The sequence below is a fragment of the Macaca fascicularis genome, chromosome 14 (genome assembly GCF_037993035.2).
Source record: "Macaca fascicularis isolate 582-1 chromosome 14, T2T-MFA8v1.1".
Classification (NCBI taxonomy): Eukaryota; Metazoa; Chordata; class Mammalia; order Primates; family Cercopithecidae; genus Macaca; species Macaca fascicularis.
The window spans coordinates 57,078,441-57,093,888 of NC_088388.1; the positions used below are offsets into that span (position 1 = coordinate 57,078,441).

The 15,448-nt window shown below is 48.7% G+C and overlaps 1 protein-coding gene across 14 annotated transcripts in view; it reads left to right on the plus strand.

Annotated features, from left to right (window-relative positions):
• The window catches only part of DENND2B (DENN domain containing 2B), a 117,992-nt gene that overhangs the window by 69,128 nt on the left and 33,416 nt on the right, over window positions 1–15,448 (plus strand). For 9 of the 14 annotated variants that reach the window (XR_012423410.1, XR_012423411.1, XM_065528591.1 and 6 more), the window contains one exon: window positions 11,221–12,480. The exons of the other annotated variants lie outside the window; for them this stretch is intronic. Coding sequence is in view for 7 of the 9 variants with exons in the window: in XM_065528591.1 (XP_065384663.1) it covers window positions 11,221–12,480 (1,260 nt within the window). In the remaining 2 variants the exon portion in view is untranslated. The remainder of the gene's footprint in view (window positions 1–11,220; window positions 12,481–15,448) is intronic. 14 annotated transcript variants of the gene reach the window in all.

The window sequence follows — 15,448 nt, forward strand, 5'->3', positions numbered from 1 at the left end:
TACTCTAGGCAGCTGGAGCAAGTCAGATGGCACCTTCAGCACTTTGCCTGCAAATCTCCTTAGCTAGTTCATCAGATTTATTAGCTATATTTTCTGTTATCTATGTTACCACAGGTGACAGACTTTTCAACACTATAAGGGTTCCCTTTCCTCTAACTTCTAATAACATTTCCTTACTTTCCATTAAGCCCCTACCGACAGCCCAAAAGTCACTGTTTTAAGATTGTTTCAGTAGCATCTCTCTTGCAGGTACCAAAATGTATTCCAGACATCTACTGCCAACCACCCCTCTCAAAAAAAAATTTAATGGCATAAAACAACCATGTTCTTATGCTCCCAGACTCCGTGGATTAGGAATTCAGACAGCACTGCAGGGGTGGCTTGCCCCTGCTCCATGATGTCTGCCTTGGCTTAAAGAGACTTAAAGGCTGGCTGGGCACAGTGGCTCATGTTTGTAATCCCAGCACTTTGGGAGGCTGAGGTGTAAGGATCACTTGAGCCCAGGAGTTCAAGACCAGGCTGGGCAACATAACAAGACCCTGTCTCTATAAAAACTAGTAATAATAATAAAATTAGCCCAGTGTGCTAGAATGCAGCTGTGGTCCCAGCTACTCATGAGGCTGAGGCGGGAGGCTCTCTTGAGCCCAAAAATTCGAGGCTTCAGAGAGCTGAGATCTTGCCACTGCACTGTAGTCTGGCAACAGAGTGGGACACTGTCTCTAAAAATAAATAAATAAATAAAAGACTTCAAGGCTAAGGGCGGCTCAATGGCTAGGGGCTGGTATCACCTGGCAATGTCTTAACCCCACATCAGGGGGATGCTGGCTGTTGCTGGGACTTTACCTGGGACTGGCAGCCAGAACACCTATATGTACCCTTTCCACATGGCCTGGGCTTGCTCCTAGCATGAGAGACGGGAATTAGGAGCTGCTGATTTTTTTAGGCCTGGGCCTGAAAAGTAGCACCACATCACTTGTATTGTATGCTATCAATCAAGCAGTCACAGAGCCCAGGTTTAAGAGGAGGGGTTATTTTGACAGGAGGCATGTCAGAGAATTTGGGGACCACGTTTTAAAACCATCACAAGTGCCATTTGCATGGTTTCCTGGAATTGGATTTGCCTCCCTCTTGGCTTTGTCTAATGCCTGGCTCTGCTTTATACAGTAGCCCAGTCTTTACTGGACTGAGGTACTGGGGATGTTCCTGTCAGGGATCGGTAACCTCAGAGAGGGCTTCTGCAATGTCAGTATTATCTGTCTTCACTTGCCGCTGCTACTTAGAGGGTTCGTCATTCCCTTCCAGAGAAGAACTCAGCAGTCCACTTGGTGCTTTCTTAGAAATCAGCTTGGGGGCAGACAGGCGCGGCTTCCGTAGATTCTTAGATGTGCTTTCTGGAGGTGAAAAGGCAACTCAATTTATGCTGTGACTCTCACTACCTCTCACTTACCCTGACAAGCCGTAGGGACCTGGAGAATCTCTATAGACGGTGGCCTAGATATAGCCCCAGTTGGGGGATGAGGCTGTCCTGGACCCTGTTGGGGACTCGCAACTGTTTGAGATGCTTTTTTTTGGGAGCAAGAAAGCCAAGTTGTGAGTATCACCCTGTCCTTTGACTTTTTCTCAGGACTTTTCTGGAGTGGGATGTCTATGTCTTGTTACTGGGCAAGCTTCTGCTCTAGGCTGGGGAACAAACTCTTGAACTTGCTGACTCAGGTAGCCTTCCTCCTTTTTCTCCTCCTCCACGCTCAGAGTATGGCTTTGGGGTAGCGCAGTGAGAATGCCATCCCCAGAATTGGGGCAGTCACTGGGTGGCAGGAGGATGGTGATACCGCTAAGCCAACAGGGTCCTTAGTTGAGAAGCCCAAGAATGCTGAATGACTGGCCACCTTCCAGGCAGTTTCATTTGAAGCAGGCAAGACATTGCTTAGTAGGGATGGAAGCATTTTGGATACTGAGCCCTGTATAACCTTCACCTGCAGACAGGCTCACTTCATGGCACTCATAACACATCCTGGTACCTCTCAGGCTGTTTCCAGGACTACTAGGACTTTTTCCCAACTAGCTCCAGCTTGGTCCCTTCTTGTTACTAACACATGTAGTAGCCCTATGACCAGAAAAAGCAGAGCAACTTGGAGCATGCCAAGTTCATCAAGAACTAAAGACAGCCTTCCCTCCAAAAAAGTTCCTCGGGGCACCTGACAATACATGGGACATTCCTTAGCACAAATACTTCTTGTGTTACCGAAGAGGGGCCTGTATCGCTAGCCCAGGGATTGGGGCGTGTTCCTATGAGACAGTACCAGAGGGAATATTATGCACTTTAACTCTCACTTTCTGTCTATGTGCATGTGCACACATAACATGATTCTTTTTCTTTTCTTGTTTCTTTTTTAATTTTTGAGACAGGATCTCACTTTGTTGCCCAGGCTAGAGTGCAGTGGTGCAACCATGACTCACTTCGCCTTGACCTCCTGGGCTCAAGGATCCTCTTGCCTCAGCCTCTTGAGTAGCTGGGACCACGGGGGCATGTCATCATACCCAGCTAATTTAAAAAAAATTTTTTTTTTTTTTTGTAGAAATGGAGTTTTACCATATTGGCTAGGCTGGTCTCCAACTCCTGGGCTCAAGTGAAGTGCTGGAATTAGAAGCATGAGCCACCATGCCTGGCCCACAGTACTTTTTCTTTAAATTTATTTCTCTTTCCATACTGTAGCTCATATTCTTTCCATCCTAATTATGTGTCTTACATATTTGTGTGTGTGTGTGTGTGTGCGCGCGCGCATTTATGGTTCTCTGTTTCTTTTAAATATTCTTTGCATTCTCCCCTGCTTTCTTTTATCTGTTCATTTTACTCCATCTCTCCTTAAAATGTTGGTTCTGGCATGTCGCATGCTGCAGTGTTGGCATCCATGCCTGTGTTGAGCGGCAGAACTGGCTGCCTGCTGACAAGGCCATGGCACAAGTGCCCAGTTCCACAGTGCCTGCCTCCCAGGGGCATACTCTGGGATTGTAGAATAACAGAGAGATGATAAGAGAGAACAGCGGTCTTGGGTGTCTGATGGCTGCTTTGTATTTACTTTTAAACATTATTTATTTTACCTTTATGGAATGATTTATAGTGTTCAAACACTGTTAGAGATTTGCATCATCTTAGCCACACAGCTAGTATGTGAGGATACTCAGACTAAGTATTGTCCATGTTGATAGTTAAAAAACCTGAGGCACAGAGAACTTAGAGAGTTTGCCCATGAGCACACCCAGAAAGTGATGGGACCAGGACCCAGCCAGTGTGTAGCTTTCACGCCTAGTGGGAGAGGACTTCGGGGACTGGCGGCAATACTGGACTGCACCGAGTGCTTTGTGTACCTTTCTCTGTTGTTCTTTAGCCCATACACCACAAAGAGAGAGGCGGGGATGTCTGCAGATACAATGTCATGTCCTGAGCAGGCATACAGGAGGCCTAGGTTTTTAACTATTTACATTTTCATTCATTTAGTCACTCAACACAAATAATAATTCCTTTTAAGTTCTAGGCACTTTGCAGGGGATATCAAGATTAACAAGATACTGTTACCACCTTCAGGTGAGCTCACTCATAGTCTAGTAAGGGAGAGGAAACAGTCTGGTGCAATGCAGTGTTATACGTGCCATCGTAGATGTTTTCCCAGTGGAGGCCTCTGCATAAGCCATCTCTACCTGAAAGGGGGTAGGGTGTGAAAAAGCTAAGAGTTTGATGTGCCTAAGGGTGGGATACAGGATTGATATGGAGGGAAAACAATGTGGGGTGATGAAGGGGAAAATAGGCAGGGACCAGCTCATGGGGGGCCTTGTCAGCAATGCCAGTGAATTTGCATTTTATTCTGTAGATATGAGGAGTTTCAAGCATGATCAGCTTTTCATTTTGGAAAGATGTCAGAAGATGAGAGGATGAACCAGAACTGATTGAAGACTGAAGGCAGAAAGAGACCAAAGAAGTAGCAGTAGCAGTAGGGATGGGGAGGAGGGGGACACACCTGGGAGATGTTAGGAAGTAGAATTGATAGGATGTAGTCATCAAGTAGATCAATGGGTTTGGGGAGAGGGCTGGATCCAGATGCTTGAAGCAGGAGGGGAACAAACTCTGACCTTTTCTCCCCTCTTTGGAATGAGTTGGAGAAAATATGCAGCAGTAAAAGCCAGGGGAGGTGGAAGCATAAAGCAACATGGGGATGAGACCGTGAGAGCAGACGTCCAGTGCAGGCACATGGGAAAGAGGGTGCTAGTGTAAGGCCAGCCCTTTTAGATGGGCATTGGGTCCCCATCTCTTCATTGCCTGCTCAAGGATGTTATTTCTGCATTTGTGCCCTCTGTGTCTGCATTGACAACTTTTCCCTCTCTACTGGATCATTCCAATTACGGTTGCAAAGTTGGCATGGTGGTTCACGCCTGCACAGTCCTAGCACTTTGGGAGGCCAAGGCAGGAGGATCACTGGAGGCCAGGATTTCAAGACCTATCTGGGCAACACAGTGAGACCCCCATCTGTGGAAAAAAAAAAATTAGCTGGACGTGGTGGCATGAGCCTGTAATCCCAGCTATTTGTGAGGCTAAAGTGGGAAGATGTCTTGAGTTCAGGATTTTGGGGTTACAGTGAGCTATGTACTCCAGCCTGAGCCACAGAGCAAGACCCTGTAAGAGAGAGAGAGGGAGAGAGAGAAAGGAAGGAGGGAAGGAAGGAAGGAAGGAAGGAAGGAAGGAAGGAAGGAAGGAAGGAAGGAAGGAGGAGGAGAGGGGAGGGGAGGGGAGGGGAGGGGAGGAGAGGAGAGGAGAGGAGAAGCTTCTATTACGCCATATTCTTCTCCAACTACCATCCCATTTCTTTGTTCCTTTTTTAGGAAAACTCTAAAAGAGTTGTCTGAACTCTCTATCTCCACTGCTTCTCCTCCCTTTTTCTTAAATTTTTCCAGTCATACGTCCCTTCCTACCTCTCTACCAAAACCTCTCTTCGTCAGGTCACAGTGACCTCCATGTTTCAAATAATTTCTCAGCCCTTCTCTTACTCAGTTGTTGGCAGGTTTGACTCAGTTGATCACTCCCTGTTTCTTGAGCGTCTCAGGACATCACTCTTCATGATTTTCTTCTTTTCTCACTAAATGCTGTTCTCAGTCGGTCTCCTTGGCTAGTTCTTCTTCCTTGTCCAGACCCCAAAACACTGGAACATACCAGCACTTGGACTTCTCTAGCTACGCTTATGCTCTAGAGGATCTCATTTGGCCACATGGTTTTAAATATTTCTATATGCCACTAATGACTCTTATATTGAAATTTATAACCCAGACTCTATTCTACCAGTGCTCAGGCCAAATATCCTGATGCTGTCCTAGACTTCCCTTTTGTGTGTCTCACTGCTCATCTAACCCATCAGCAAATTGCATTGGCCTAGCCCTCAAAGTAGCTCCGTCTCTACCACTACCCTTCTGATCCCCGTCATCATAATAATGGCTTGTCTGGATTGCTGCAGTGGCCTTCTAAATAGTCTCCTTGTTGCCACCCTGTACCCCTGCCTGTCATCCTCTGATGTAAAGTCAGATCTTGTCACTGTCCTGCTCACAGCCCTTCAAGAGCTTCCTTCTCTTTGAGAGTGTAAGCCCAAGTCTTATCAGTGGCCCATGGGGCCTTCCATGGTGTGGCTTCTGGTGTCTCTCAGGCTCATCTCCAGTCCACACTTCGTTGTTTCCCTGCACTCTGGCCACACAGGCCTCCTTGTTGCCCCTGGAATACAGTAAGCATGTGGTTATCTTTGCCCTACTGCACTTTCTGTCTGGAACATTCCTCCCCTGGATAGACATATTACTCACTTGCTTCGGGTTGTGTTCATGTGTCCCCTGGCAAGAGGGGCTTCCCTGACCTCCCTATGTAAAAGAGCAACTCATCCCCACTGCTCATCTCTGATCCCTTTCCCCTTCTTTATTCTTCTTTATTGGCCCCCAAACCATCTCACAGAGTTGATTTGTTGTCTACTCACTCTAAACAAATAAGGCAACTTCATGTGCCTCCACCAGAATGTAACCTATAGAAAAAGAGACTTTGTCTGTTTTTAGTCTCTGCTGATCCTTTTTTTTTTTCCTCCTTTGAGACAGGGTCTCTCTCTGTTGCCCAGGCTGGAGTGCAGTGGTGCGATTGTGGCTCGCTGCAGCCTTGACCTCCCAGGCTCAAGCAGTCCTCCCACCTTAGCCTAAAACAGTGCCTGGAATAGACTTGGCGCTCAATGTATCTGGTTGAATGGATAGAGAGCCAAAATGTATCTCCGGCCTGCTGGGGTTGCACACTGTGGTCTGGGTGATAGGTGGCTTCCTTTGTTCAGATGCAGAGAAGGCTAGCAAGGAGCTGGCCTAGGAACCAGGAAGAAGTGAAGCTAGAGACTCTCAGTGGCTTGGCTCCCGTGGTGGCATCTGAAGGCAGCCTGGATCCAGGCCCTGCTCTTCTCATGGCCGTGGTCTCCTCTTGTGCAACAGGGGAGAATGATCTTACTTTCCCTCCCAGTCTCAGTTTGAGGAACTAGGAAACAACTAGACAGAGTGGAACTGAAGCCCAGGAATGAGCACTCTCCCCCATCCATGCCAGGGGATGCCACCTGCTGTGTAACTCTTTGTTACGAGGATCCAGACATCCTGACACCTGGCCCCATTGTGTCCCCCTTGAAGCCTCCCTAGTGTTCCCTCTCTAGGTGACAGACTCTCCTGACCCTCCTTCAGCCTGGGAGCAAAGACTGATGGAAGCTGATTCTTAGGGTGGCTGAACTAGCTCCACTTCCAGGGAATGCCCCCATAAGAGCATCAGAGCCTGTAGTAGTGAGAGAGAGATCCAATCCAGACACCATGGAAGCTAAGCTGGCCTGTGGGGAAGTGGGGGAGGAAGGCCAGGGCAGTGGCTCTGCACTGGGATGGGATGGGCCAATGACACGCAGGCGTGGCCTTTCCCACCTGCATCTTTTTACTACTGCCATGGAGCAAATCACCCCAAAACTTAGTGGCTTAACACAGTTGATTGTTTCTCACATTTCTGTGGGTTTTCCGGTGGTTCCTCTGCTGGTTTCCCCTGGGCGCACTCATGTAGCTGTGTCCGGCTGGGTCTGGGTCCAAGGTGGCCTCACTCATGAGTCAGACAGTTGTAGGCTGGCTATTGACAGAGGTGCCTCGGTTACATTCCATGGGACCTCTTGTCCTCTAAAAGACTAGACTGGCTTCCTTATGTGATGGTGGCAGGGCAGCATTCCAGGTGGGTAAAGGGAGAAACTACAAGGCCTCTTGATGCCTCAAGTTTAGAATTTGGACAACTTTTAGTTTCCGCCACCACATTGTATTATACTCAAAGCACATCACCAAGATCAACCCAGATTCGAGGGGCAGAGAAATAGACTTCACCTTTCCATAGCTTGAGCTGCCAAGAATTCATGGCCATATTTGATTTACTCCCCGCCCACCTCCCCCCGCCCCGACAATGTTCAGGATCCATGGACAGTGGCAAACTGACCAAGTTTCCCAGGTGATTACTCTGAAGAGTCAGCCCCATATGAATATTAGTAATTATCAAGCTAAGTTGGAACACTGTGTTAGGCCCCAAGCTCAACGCTTGACAGGTACTATCTCTATTTCTCACAGGGATTCTCTGAGATATGTGATTTTTTTTTTTTTTTTTTTGAGACAGAGTTTCACTCTTGTTGCCCAGGCTGGAGTGCAATGGCATGATCTCGGCTCACTGCAACCTCCGCCTCCTGGGTTCAAGCAATGCTCCTGCCTTAGCCTCCCGAGTCACTGGGATTACAAGTGCTTGCCACCACACTCAGCTAATTTTTATTATTTTTAGTAGAGACGGGGTTTCGCCACGTTGGCCAGGCTAGTCTTGAATTCCTGACCTCAGGTGATTCACCTGTCTCAGCCTCCCAAAATGCCAGGATTACAGGCGTGAGCCACTGCACCCAGCCAAGATACGTGATCTTCCAACACCCATTTTTTATAGTTAAGGAAACTGAGGCTTAGGGAGAGAAGATTACTTGCTCAAAGTCATGAAGCTTATAAGTGGCTACACTGAATCTTGAACACCAAGGCTGTGATGTTCTTACCCTCTGTTGAGACCGACTGGCTAGCCATAACCTGATTAAAAAAAAAAACAAAAAAAAAAACCAGTACTAATGATAATGAGCATTTCACATCCATGGTCTCATTGGCTCAATATGACAACCCTGTGATGTAAAATGTGGAACGGTTTTGAAGAAATGAAACTGGATGTTCAGAGTGTGAGTCCATTGCTAATAAGAGGTAGAATCAGGAACATGCGGACAGATAACAGAGAATTCTACCCTCAAGTGAGAATGTCACACCCAGGAGGGCAGGGCCTTATCTTTATTGTTTACCAGACCTTGGAGTGAGTGACTGGTGCCTTCTCTGTGATGAACCCGGGGCTCCTGGGCTCCAAGTCAGCACGGGCAGCTCCTCTGTGGTGCAGTGCACTGGGCCTGGCCTGTTGGGAGGCCGGGGCAAGGGTAGCACGTGAAGCTATGGGCCCCAGGTCAGCAGTGACACCAAAGACAGGACCTGCAGAGGAAAGGGACAGTTTACTCTCTACTTTATGCTGCATGAGAGGAGAGAAATGAAACCTCAGTTCAAGTGGGGTAGGCATTGAGAGAAAGTTCTTAACCTGTGTAGATTTATTTGTGCTGGAACCACTAAGGGAAGTTATAGAATCATTCTTTCTGAAAGCATGCTGGGATCAGATGGACCAGAGGCCCTGAATCATTTTCCTATCCCAAGGAGCCGTGCCCCACACTACCATAAGTAACAGTGGTTCCATGGACTGGTGAATTCTCTCCTGGGCAGCTGGGAAGACACAGCCCTAGGGAACCACATATCAAAGTGCCTGAGCAGGTGAGGCAGGTATAGTTTAAAAAGGCTTCCCAAGAGATTGTGAGTCTCATTAGGTGCCTGCCATCTCCCAGTAGAATATAAGCTTCATGAGGACATGAATTTATGTCTGCTTTGTTTATTCTTATATCTAGCTCCTAGAACAGGCCTAGCACAGAGTAGGTGCTCACTAAGTATTTGTTGAATGAAGAAACAAATGAAATTGTCCTCTGTCAAATGCATCTTCAGTTGAGAACTAAAACAGAGTCCTTTGTGTAGCACAAGCACTCATTCACTTAGGGGCTAGACTGATGGCCTTTTTGTATTTATGGTTCTATAAAATAAGAGAGACATGAGGCCTCCATCAGTTGTGAGGAAGTTGGGATCTCCCCCCGCCTCAAGCCTGGCGCCTTGCCCTGCCGCTCCCTACCCCAGGGAGTGCCGGGGCTTACTCTGTTCACACCTCCTCACTGAGCAGAGCCTCTTTGGTCATCGGCTTGGCTGGGCACTGCATTTCTCTCATCTGTGCCCATATACACATGGGATGGCTCTTGTTTGACTTGCCCTTTGAAAAACAACTTAAGCATGTTGAGGTTTCCTGTTGATAGGGGGCAGCCAGAGGCCTGTGACCCAGCAGGGAATTGTCAGCCAATCCCTGACTCACCCAAGCTCCAGTTTTCTGTGTGTGAGCAAGCAGTGACAGCAGCCTGGCTCAGGGGCAGCTGGCTGCCTTCCTGTGGATGGCATGGCATTCCGGAGCCTGAGAGGCTAGGCAGCCCAGAGCTGAGGGCCACGGCCTTAGGGTCAGGTAGGCCTTGTACTGTGCAGTGTTGGCAAATCCTGCTGTTTTTGAACTGAAACTGTTTGTAAAGAATTCTGAAAGTTGACAGTGGTTACACTAGTAGACAAGTAGCAAAGTGTGCCCAAGAGGAAGTATGCTCATGGTTCTCTTCAATAAGCTCACCTTTCCCTTCCTTTTGCTGTTCATCGTTCACCGAGCACCTTCCAAACACTGTTTGTCCCTGGGCCTGGAAGAAACCATGGTCTAGTAGGGAAGACCAAGAAGTCCCTTGATACTTACAAGTGCTGTGGCAGGGGTATGCCAAGTGCTGTGGGGATTTCTGTAGAGCTGCCTCAGGGCCCTGGCAGTTCAGAAAGTGGCAGAGGCACTGCTGCTTCTTCAGAGAGGCAGCAGTGTAGTGGAAGTTCATATCCTGGTTTCACTTACCAGCTGAGTGACCTCGGATGAGATATTAAATTTTTCTGTGCCTTAGTGTTTTTTTATTTGTAAAATGAAGACAATAAACATAATAACCTCATAGAATTTTCAGGAAGATTAAATGAATTAACATATGTAAAAACATTTATTCAGAACTGTTCCTGGTATTTGCCAAGATCTGCATGTAGATTTGGAGCTGGGACATGGTGGATGCTTATTGGATGTGATGCCACTGCTGGAGGGTGGAGCTGCTTAAGGAGTTGGTCTCCCCACCCCATTGGCTTCCTCGTTGACAGAGTGGAAAAGACTCTTTCCTGAGGGGCCCTTCTGACCTTTCTGAGGCCCTCAGGGATTCTAATTCTTGTCAGAACCCAACATGAAGGAGTGAGACGTATGTCTAGTAGCAGAAGTCCCAGACAGAGGCTTGTTAAGGGAGTGGTGTTGGAGAACCATCTTGCACCAGTTCACAAGAGCTGATCAGTGGCATCTCTTCTCAACTCCACAGCCAATGACGTCACATTGGTAACTCAGCCAGAGTTGGAATATTTATACTACCAACATTGGCAAGTGCTACCAATCTGCTGTTGCCCCCAGACAGCCGGTTGTTCAAACTTGTTTGGTTTTGGGTTTTTTGGTCCCTTTTCCCCTCTTTTTGCCATACACAGAGTCTCACTATGTTGCCCAGGCTGGTCTTGAACTGCTGAGCTCAAGTGATCTTCTTGCCTCTGCCTCCCTAAGTGCTGGGATTACAGGTGTGAGCCACCACACCTTCTGAGAACTGGTTGTTAAGCATGTCGCAGCACACCGCTGGGCTTTCTGTCCTCCTGTTGGCAGATGTAGACTCTTGGGATACTCTCGCTTGGCACAGAACAGGTGTTTCAGACATTACTCAGGGTGCTTGGGGATGGTTTGGGCAGAGAGGCCTGTTGAGTTTGGCCTGCTGTGATTAAGGAGCTATTGCTCTCCTTGAAGACAACTTTCAAGGTACATTACTTGAATAGAATACTCTTTGAGAGTCCTCCAGGAAAAAGATGCTGAGTTCTGTAGGAATGAAACAGGATGCCCCTGGTTGGTCAGCCACTCACTGCCATTTTTTCTTTTCCTTTGTTTTGTTTTGCCCCCAGGTCTCAGTCAGTCTCTCCACCTCCAGTTCTTTCCCCACCAAGGAGTCCCATCTACCCACTCAGTGATAGTGAAACCTCAGCCTGCAGGTACCCCAGCCACTCCAGCTCCCGGGTGCTCCTCAAGGACCGGCACCCCCCAGCTCCTTCACCCCAGAATCCTCAAGATCCCTCCCCAGATACTTCCCCACCCACCTGTCCCCTCAAGACCGCCAGCTTCGGTTATTTGGACAGAAGCCCTTCGGCGTGCAAGAGAGAAGCCCAGAAGGAGAATGTCCAAGGCGCAGCCCAGGATGTAGCAGGGGTAGCTGCCTGCCTCCCCCTTGCCCAGAGCACACCATTCCCGGGGCCAGCGGCTGGCCCCCGGGGCGTCTTGCTGTCCCGTACCGGTACCCGCGCCCACAGCCTGGGCATCCGGGAGAAGATCTCAGCATGGGAAGGTCGCCGAGAGGCGTCGCCCAGGATGAGCATGTGTGGAGAGAAGCGGGAGGGCTCTGGGGGCGAGTGGGCGGCCAGTGAGGACTGCCCTAGCCTGGGCTGTCCCAGCGTGGTGCCGTCCCCCTGCAGCTCAGAAAAGACCTTTGATTTCAAGGGCCTCCGGAGGATGAGCAGGACCTTCTCCGAGTGCTCCTACCCAGAGACTGAGGAGGAGGGAGAGGCACTCCCTGTCCGGGACTCTTTCTACCGGCTGGAGAAACGGCTGGGCCGGAGTGAGCCCAGCGCCTTCCTCAGGGGGCATGGCAGCAGGAAGGAGAGCTCAGCAGTGCTGAGCCGGATCCAGAAAATTGAACAGGCCCTGAAGGAGCAGCCAGGCCGGGGGCTCCCCCAGCTCCCCAGCAGCTGCTACAGCGTGGACCGGGGGAAAAGGAAGACTGTAACCTTGGGCATCTTGGAGGAGCCGGCAGGGGGCGCGAGTGTGAGCGCTGGCAGCCGGGCAGTCGGAGTGGCTGGAGTTGGCGGGGAGGCGGGCCCACCCCCAGAGAGGGAAGGCAGTGGTTCCACTAAACCCGGGACCCCTGGAAATAGCCCTAGCTCCCAGCGGCTGCCATCGAAGAGTTCCCCTGATCCCGCTGTGAACCCTGTCCCCAAACCCAAGCGCACCTTTGAATACGAGGCTGACAAGAACCCCAAGAGTAAGCCCAGCAATGGTCTACCTCCTTCACCCACACCTGCTGCTCCACCCCCCTTGCCCTCCACCCCAGCCCCGCCTGTCACCCGGAGACCCAAGAAGGACATTCGTGGTCACCGCAAGTCCCAGAGCAGGTAATGCATGCGCCTCCGATGTGTTGTAGCTGAATACCGTGGCTTGCTTTTAAATTTTAAATGGACAGTGCAAGCACAGATTGTAGGGTGGGTCACAATCAGTAGTGCTTCGTAAGCCCTGAAGTACTGAATAATTGTTAGGTGGTAGTTGTGGTAGTGAAAAATGAGATTGTTCTGCTCTTACAAGATACTTGACATGAGTGGGAATGCTTACAGGATACTTGGGACCTGAGTGCTGGTCACTGAAGGTATTGGCTGGATTTGGCCTTTGGGGTAGAGCTGGGCTGTGTCCCGCCCCTGTCGGAGCTTCCTCAGTCCTCTGCTGGGAGTAGGTAAAGCAGGCAGTCCTTTGCAGACTAGTAGGATCTTAGCCTCCCTACCACCTGAAGTACCAGCATTAGAAATTATTTTCTTTGAATGAAGCATTATCTGAATACTGCATTTTGTCATTAACATGGTAGTATCGGCAAATTTAACACAATTCCCTCTCACCTGAGGGCCTCCGGGCCATATATGAACCCTGGGCCTATATCAAGAGGGGATTATTGGGGAGATTGATGAAAAAAGGAGTAAAACAGGAATGAGCCTGTTCCAAGGCTCACGGTGGTTTCCTGGTCAGTCTCAGGATTTCTAACCCCAGATTACCAAGGGCTGTCTCCCCAGTAACTTGGAGCTGGAGCTGTTGGAATTGGTGAAAGCTGGCAGGTGTCTTATTCTCTGAATCAGGGTAGGCTGGGAGTGAGCTTCCTTCAGAATACTCATCCTCCTACATCCTACTGCCTTTCTCATCTAACCCCACGACAGATGGGTATTCAGGTTTGTTTCACTTCTGGGGATTCTTTAGTCTGTCCCCACACTTCAGGCTTCATCTAACATATCCCATCTTATGTATAAACTTTCCTGCCATGTGCAGAAAGGAAGAAATTTCAAAGATTCAGACCCCTGAGCTGGAACAGCCCATGGCTAAGGGTAATCCCATGTTTGAGTCCACCCCAGAATTCTCACTGGCTCTTTAATTCTTAAACGGCCTGCCAGGAGTGTTTGCTTTGTCCTTATTCATCCATTTATATAAACATTCATCTAGAGCCTGCTGTGCACCAAGAGTGTGCTGGTCAAGAGGATGCAGAGGCAAATAGGACATGGTTCTTCCATTCAAGGACTTCGTGGTCTGATGCACAGATAAATTATAGATAATGTCATATGTGCCGTAACTCATGGCAGTGCAGGAGGCCGCAGAGACCCAGAGAAGGGACATCTGAGTTAGATGGGGGAGAGAAGGGAGGCTCCTCATGGAGGGAGTTGCTGAGCTAAATTTAGAAGAGCCAAAAGCAGTTGACTAAGTGACCAAAGGGAGTGGGGGGAGAATTCATCAGCCTGAAGATTTTACACATATTCCACCCCACACTGCATTTATATATAATATATACACACATATACCGTATATGGAGGAGTCCCTTCGTGTGAGAATTAACTTAGCAAACTTAAATCTGTGCTCTTGGAAAAAGAGAAACAGTTCCAGAAGTGCAGTCTGTTCTGTATGCCGTTTCACATGGTGAACACGTTCCATGAGGAGTGGAGATGGTAAGTTTGTGTCTGTTATACCAAGTGTGATTCTTACATTTAATAGACTTTTTTATTTAAAAAAAAAAAATGCAGTCCAGGTGAGGTGGCTCACACCTGCAATCCCAGCACTTTGGGAGGCTAAAATGGGAGGATCATTTAAGACCAGGAGTTCGAGACAGCCTGGGCAACATAATGAGACCCCATCTCTACAAAAAAATTTAAAAATTAGCTGGAGTGTTGGCATGTGCCAGTAGTCCCAGCTACTTGGGAGGCTGAGGAGGGAGGATAGCTTGAGCCTAGGAGGTTGAGGATACAGTGGGTATGATCACACCACTGCACTCTAGCCTGGGCAACAGCACAAGACCTTATCTCTCAAAAAAGTGTGTGTGTGTGTGTGTGTGTGTGTGTGTGTAAAATACAAGCCAAGTGTTTCTTCTGGCATTCAGCCCCCCCAAAAAAAAAAAAATTCCTGGGGAGAAACTATTAGTTTTAATGAGAGATGGCATGTTGGTCCTCAGTATGACACCTTCCTGGGGGATTTTCAAGGATAATTTGACTGAACATGATTTGTGTCTTATTTACTGACTTGAGGGCTACCTGTATACGATGCTGAGTCTACTGTATATGCCAAAGAAAACTTGCTCTCACACTAACTCTGGTCCTGGGCCAACATTTGCAAACCACTGTACTCAGCCATTGGATGTTTATCTAGTTAAGAATCTGGGCCAAAGACAGAAATTTGGGAGTCATCAAGATAGAGATGGTAGATATGGCAATGGCCCATGGATATTTGGTCCCTAGAAAGTGCAGAGTGAGAAAGAGTTTTTAAGACAGAACTCTGAGAGACCCGGACACTTAAAAAGCAAATGGAAAAGGAGAACCCCTCATAAGAGCCTGAAAAGTAGTGGCCAGGAGTTGAAAAGAAAAGTTGAAAGCCAGGAGGGAATGTGTCATAGAGGCACAGGGAGGAGATGCCAATATAAAGAGTGTTCGGTTGTGTTGAGTGCTTGGGGCAGGGCAGGGACAGGCAAGCTAAGAACAAGCTGTAGCCTTCAGGACACTTTTAGCCCTTTCCCTGCACGGTAGGACTCTCAGGAGAAGCTGTTAGGAAACAAGAGAAAAAGGCCTCTATTGGCTGAAAGGTCTGATGGTGCCCGAAAGAAGAGGAGGTGTTCATGGGTGGGAGGAGGGATCCAGTCAGTGCCTTGCCTTCTCTCCCTCCCCAGGAGCCTGTGGGGACTTGCCTTGGAGAGGGAGAAGATGCAGTTGGGGTCTCAGATGAGGGATGTACCTCTCAGATGAAGGAGAGGAGCAGAGAGTGCTGTAGGCTCAGGGAGTCTTAGGAGACAGCAAGCTGTGGTCTTGAAATTGTACAGTAGAGAGGAAGGTTGTCCAAGGGATGGAA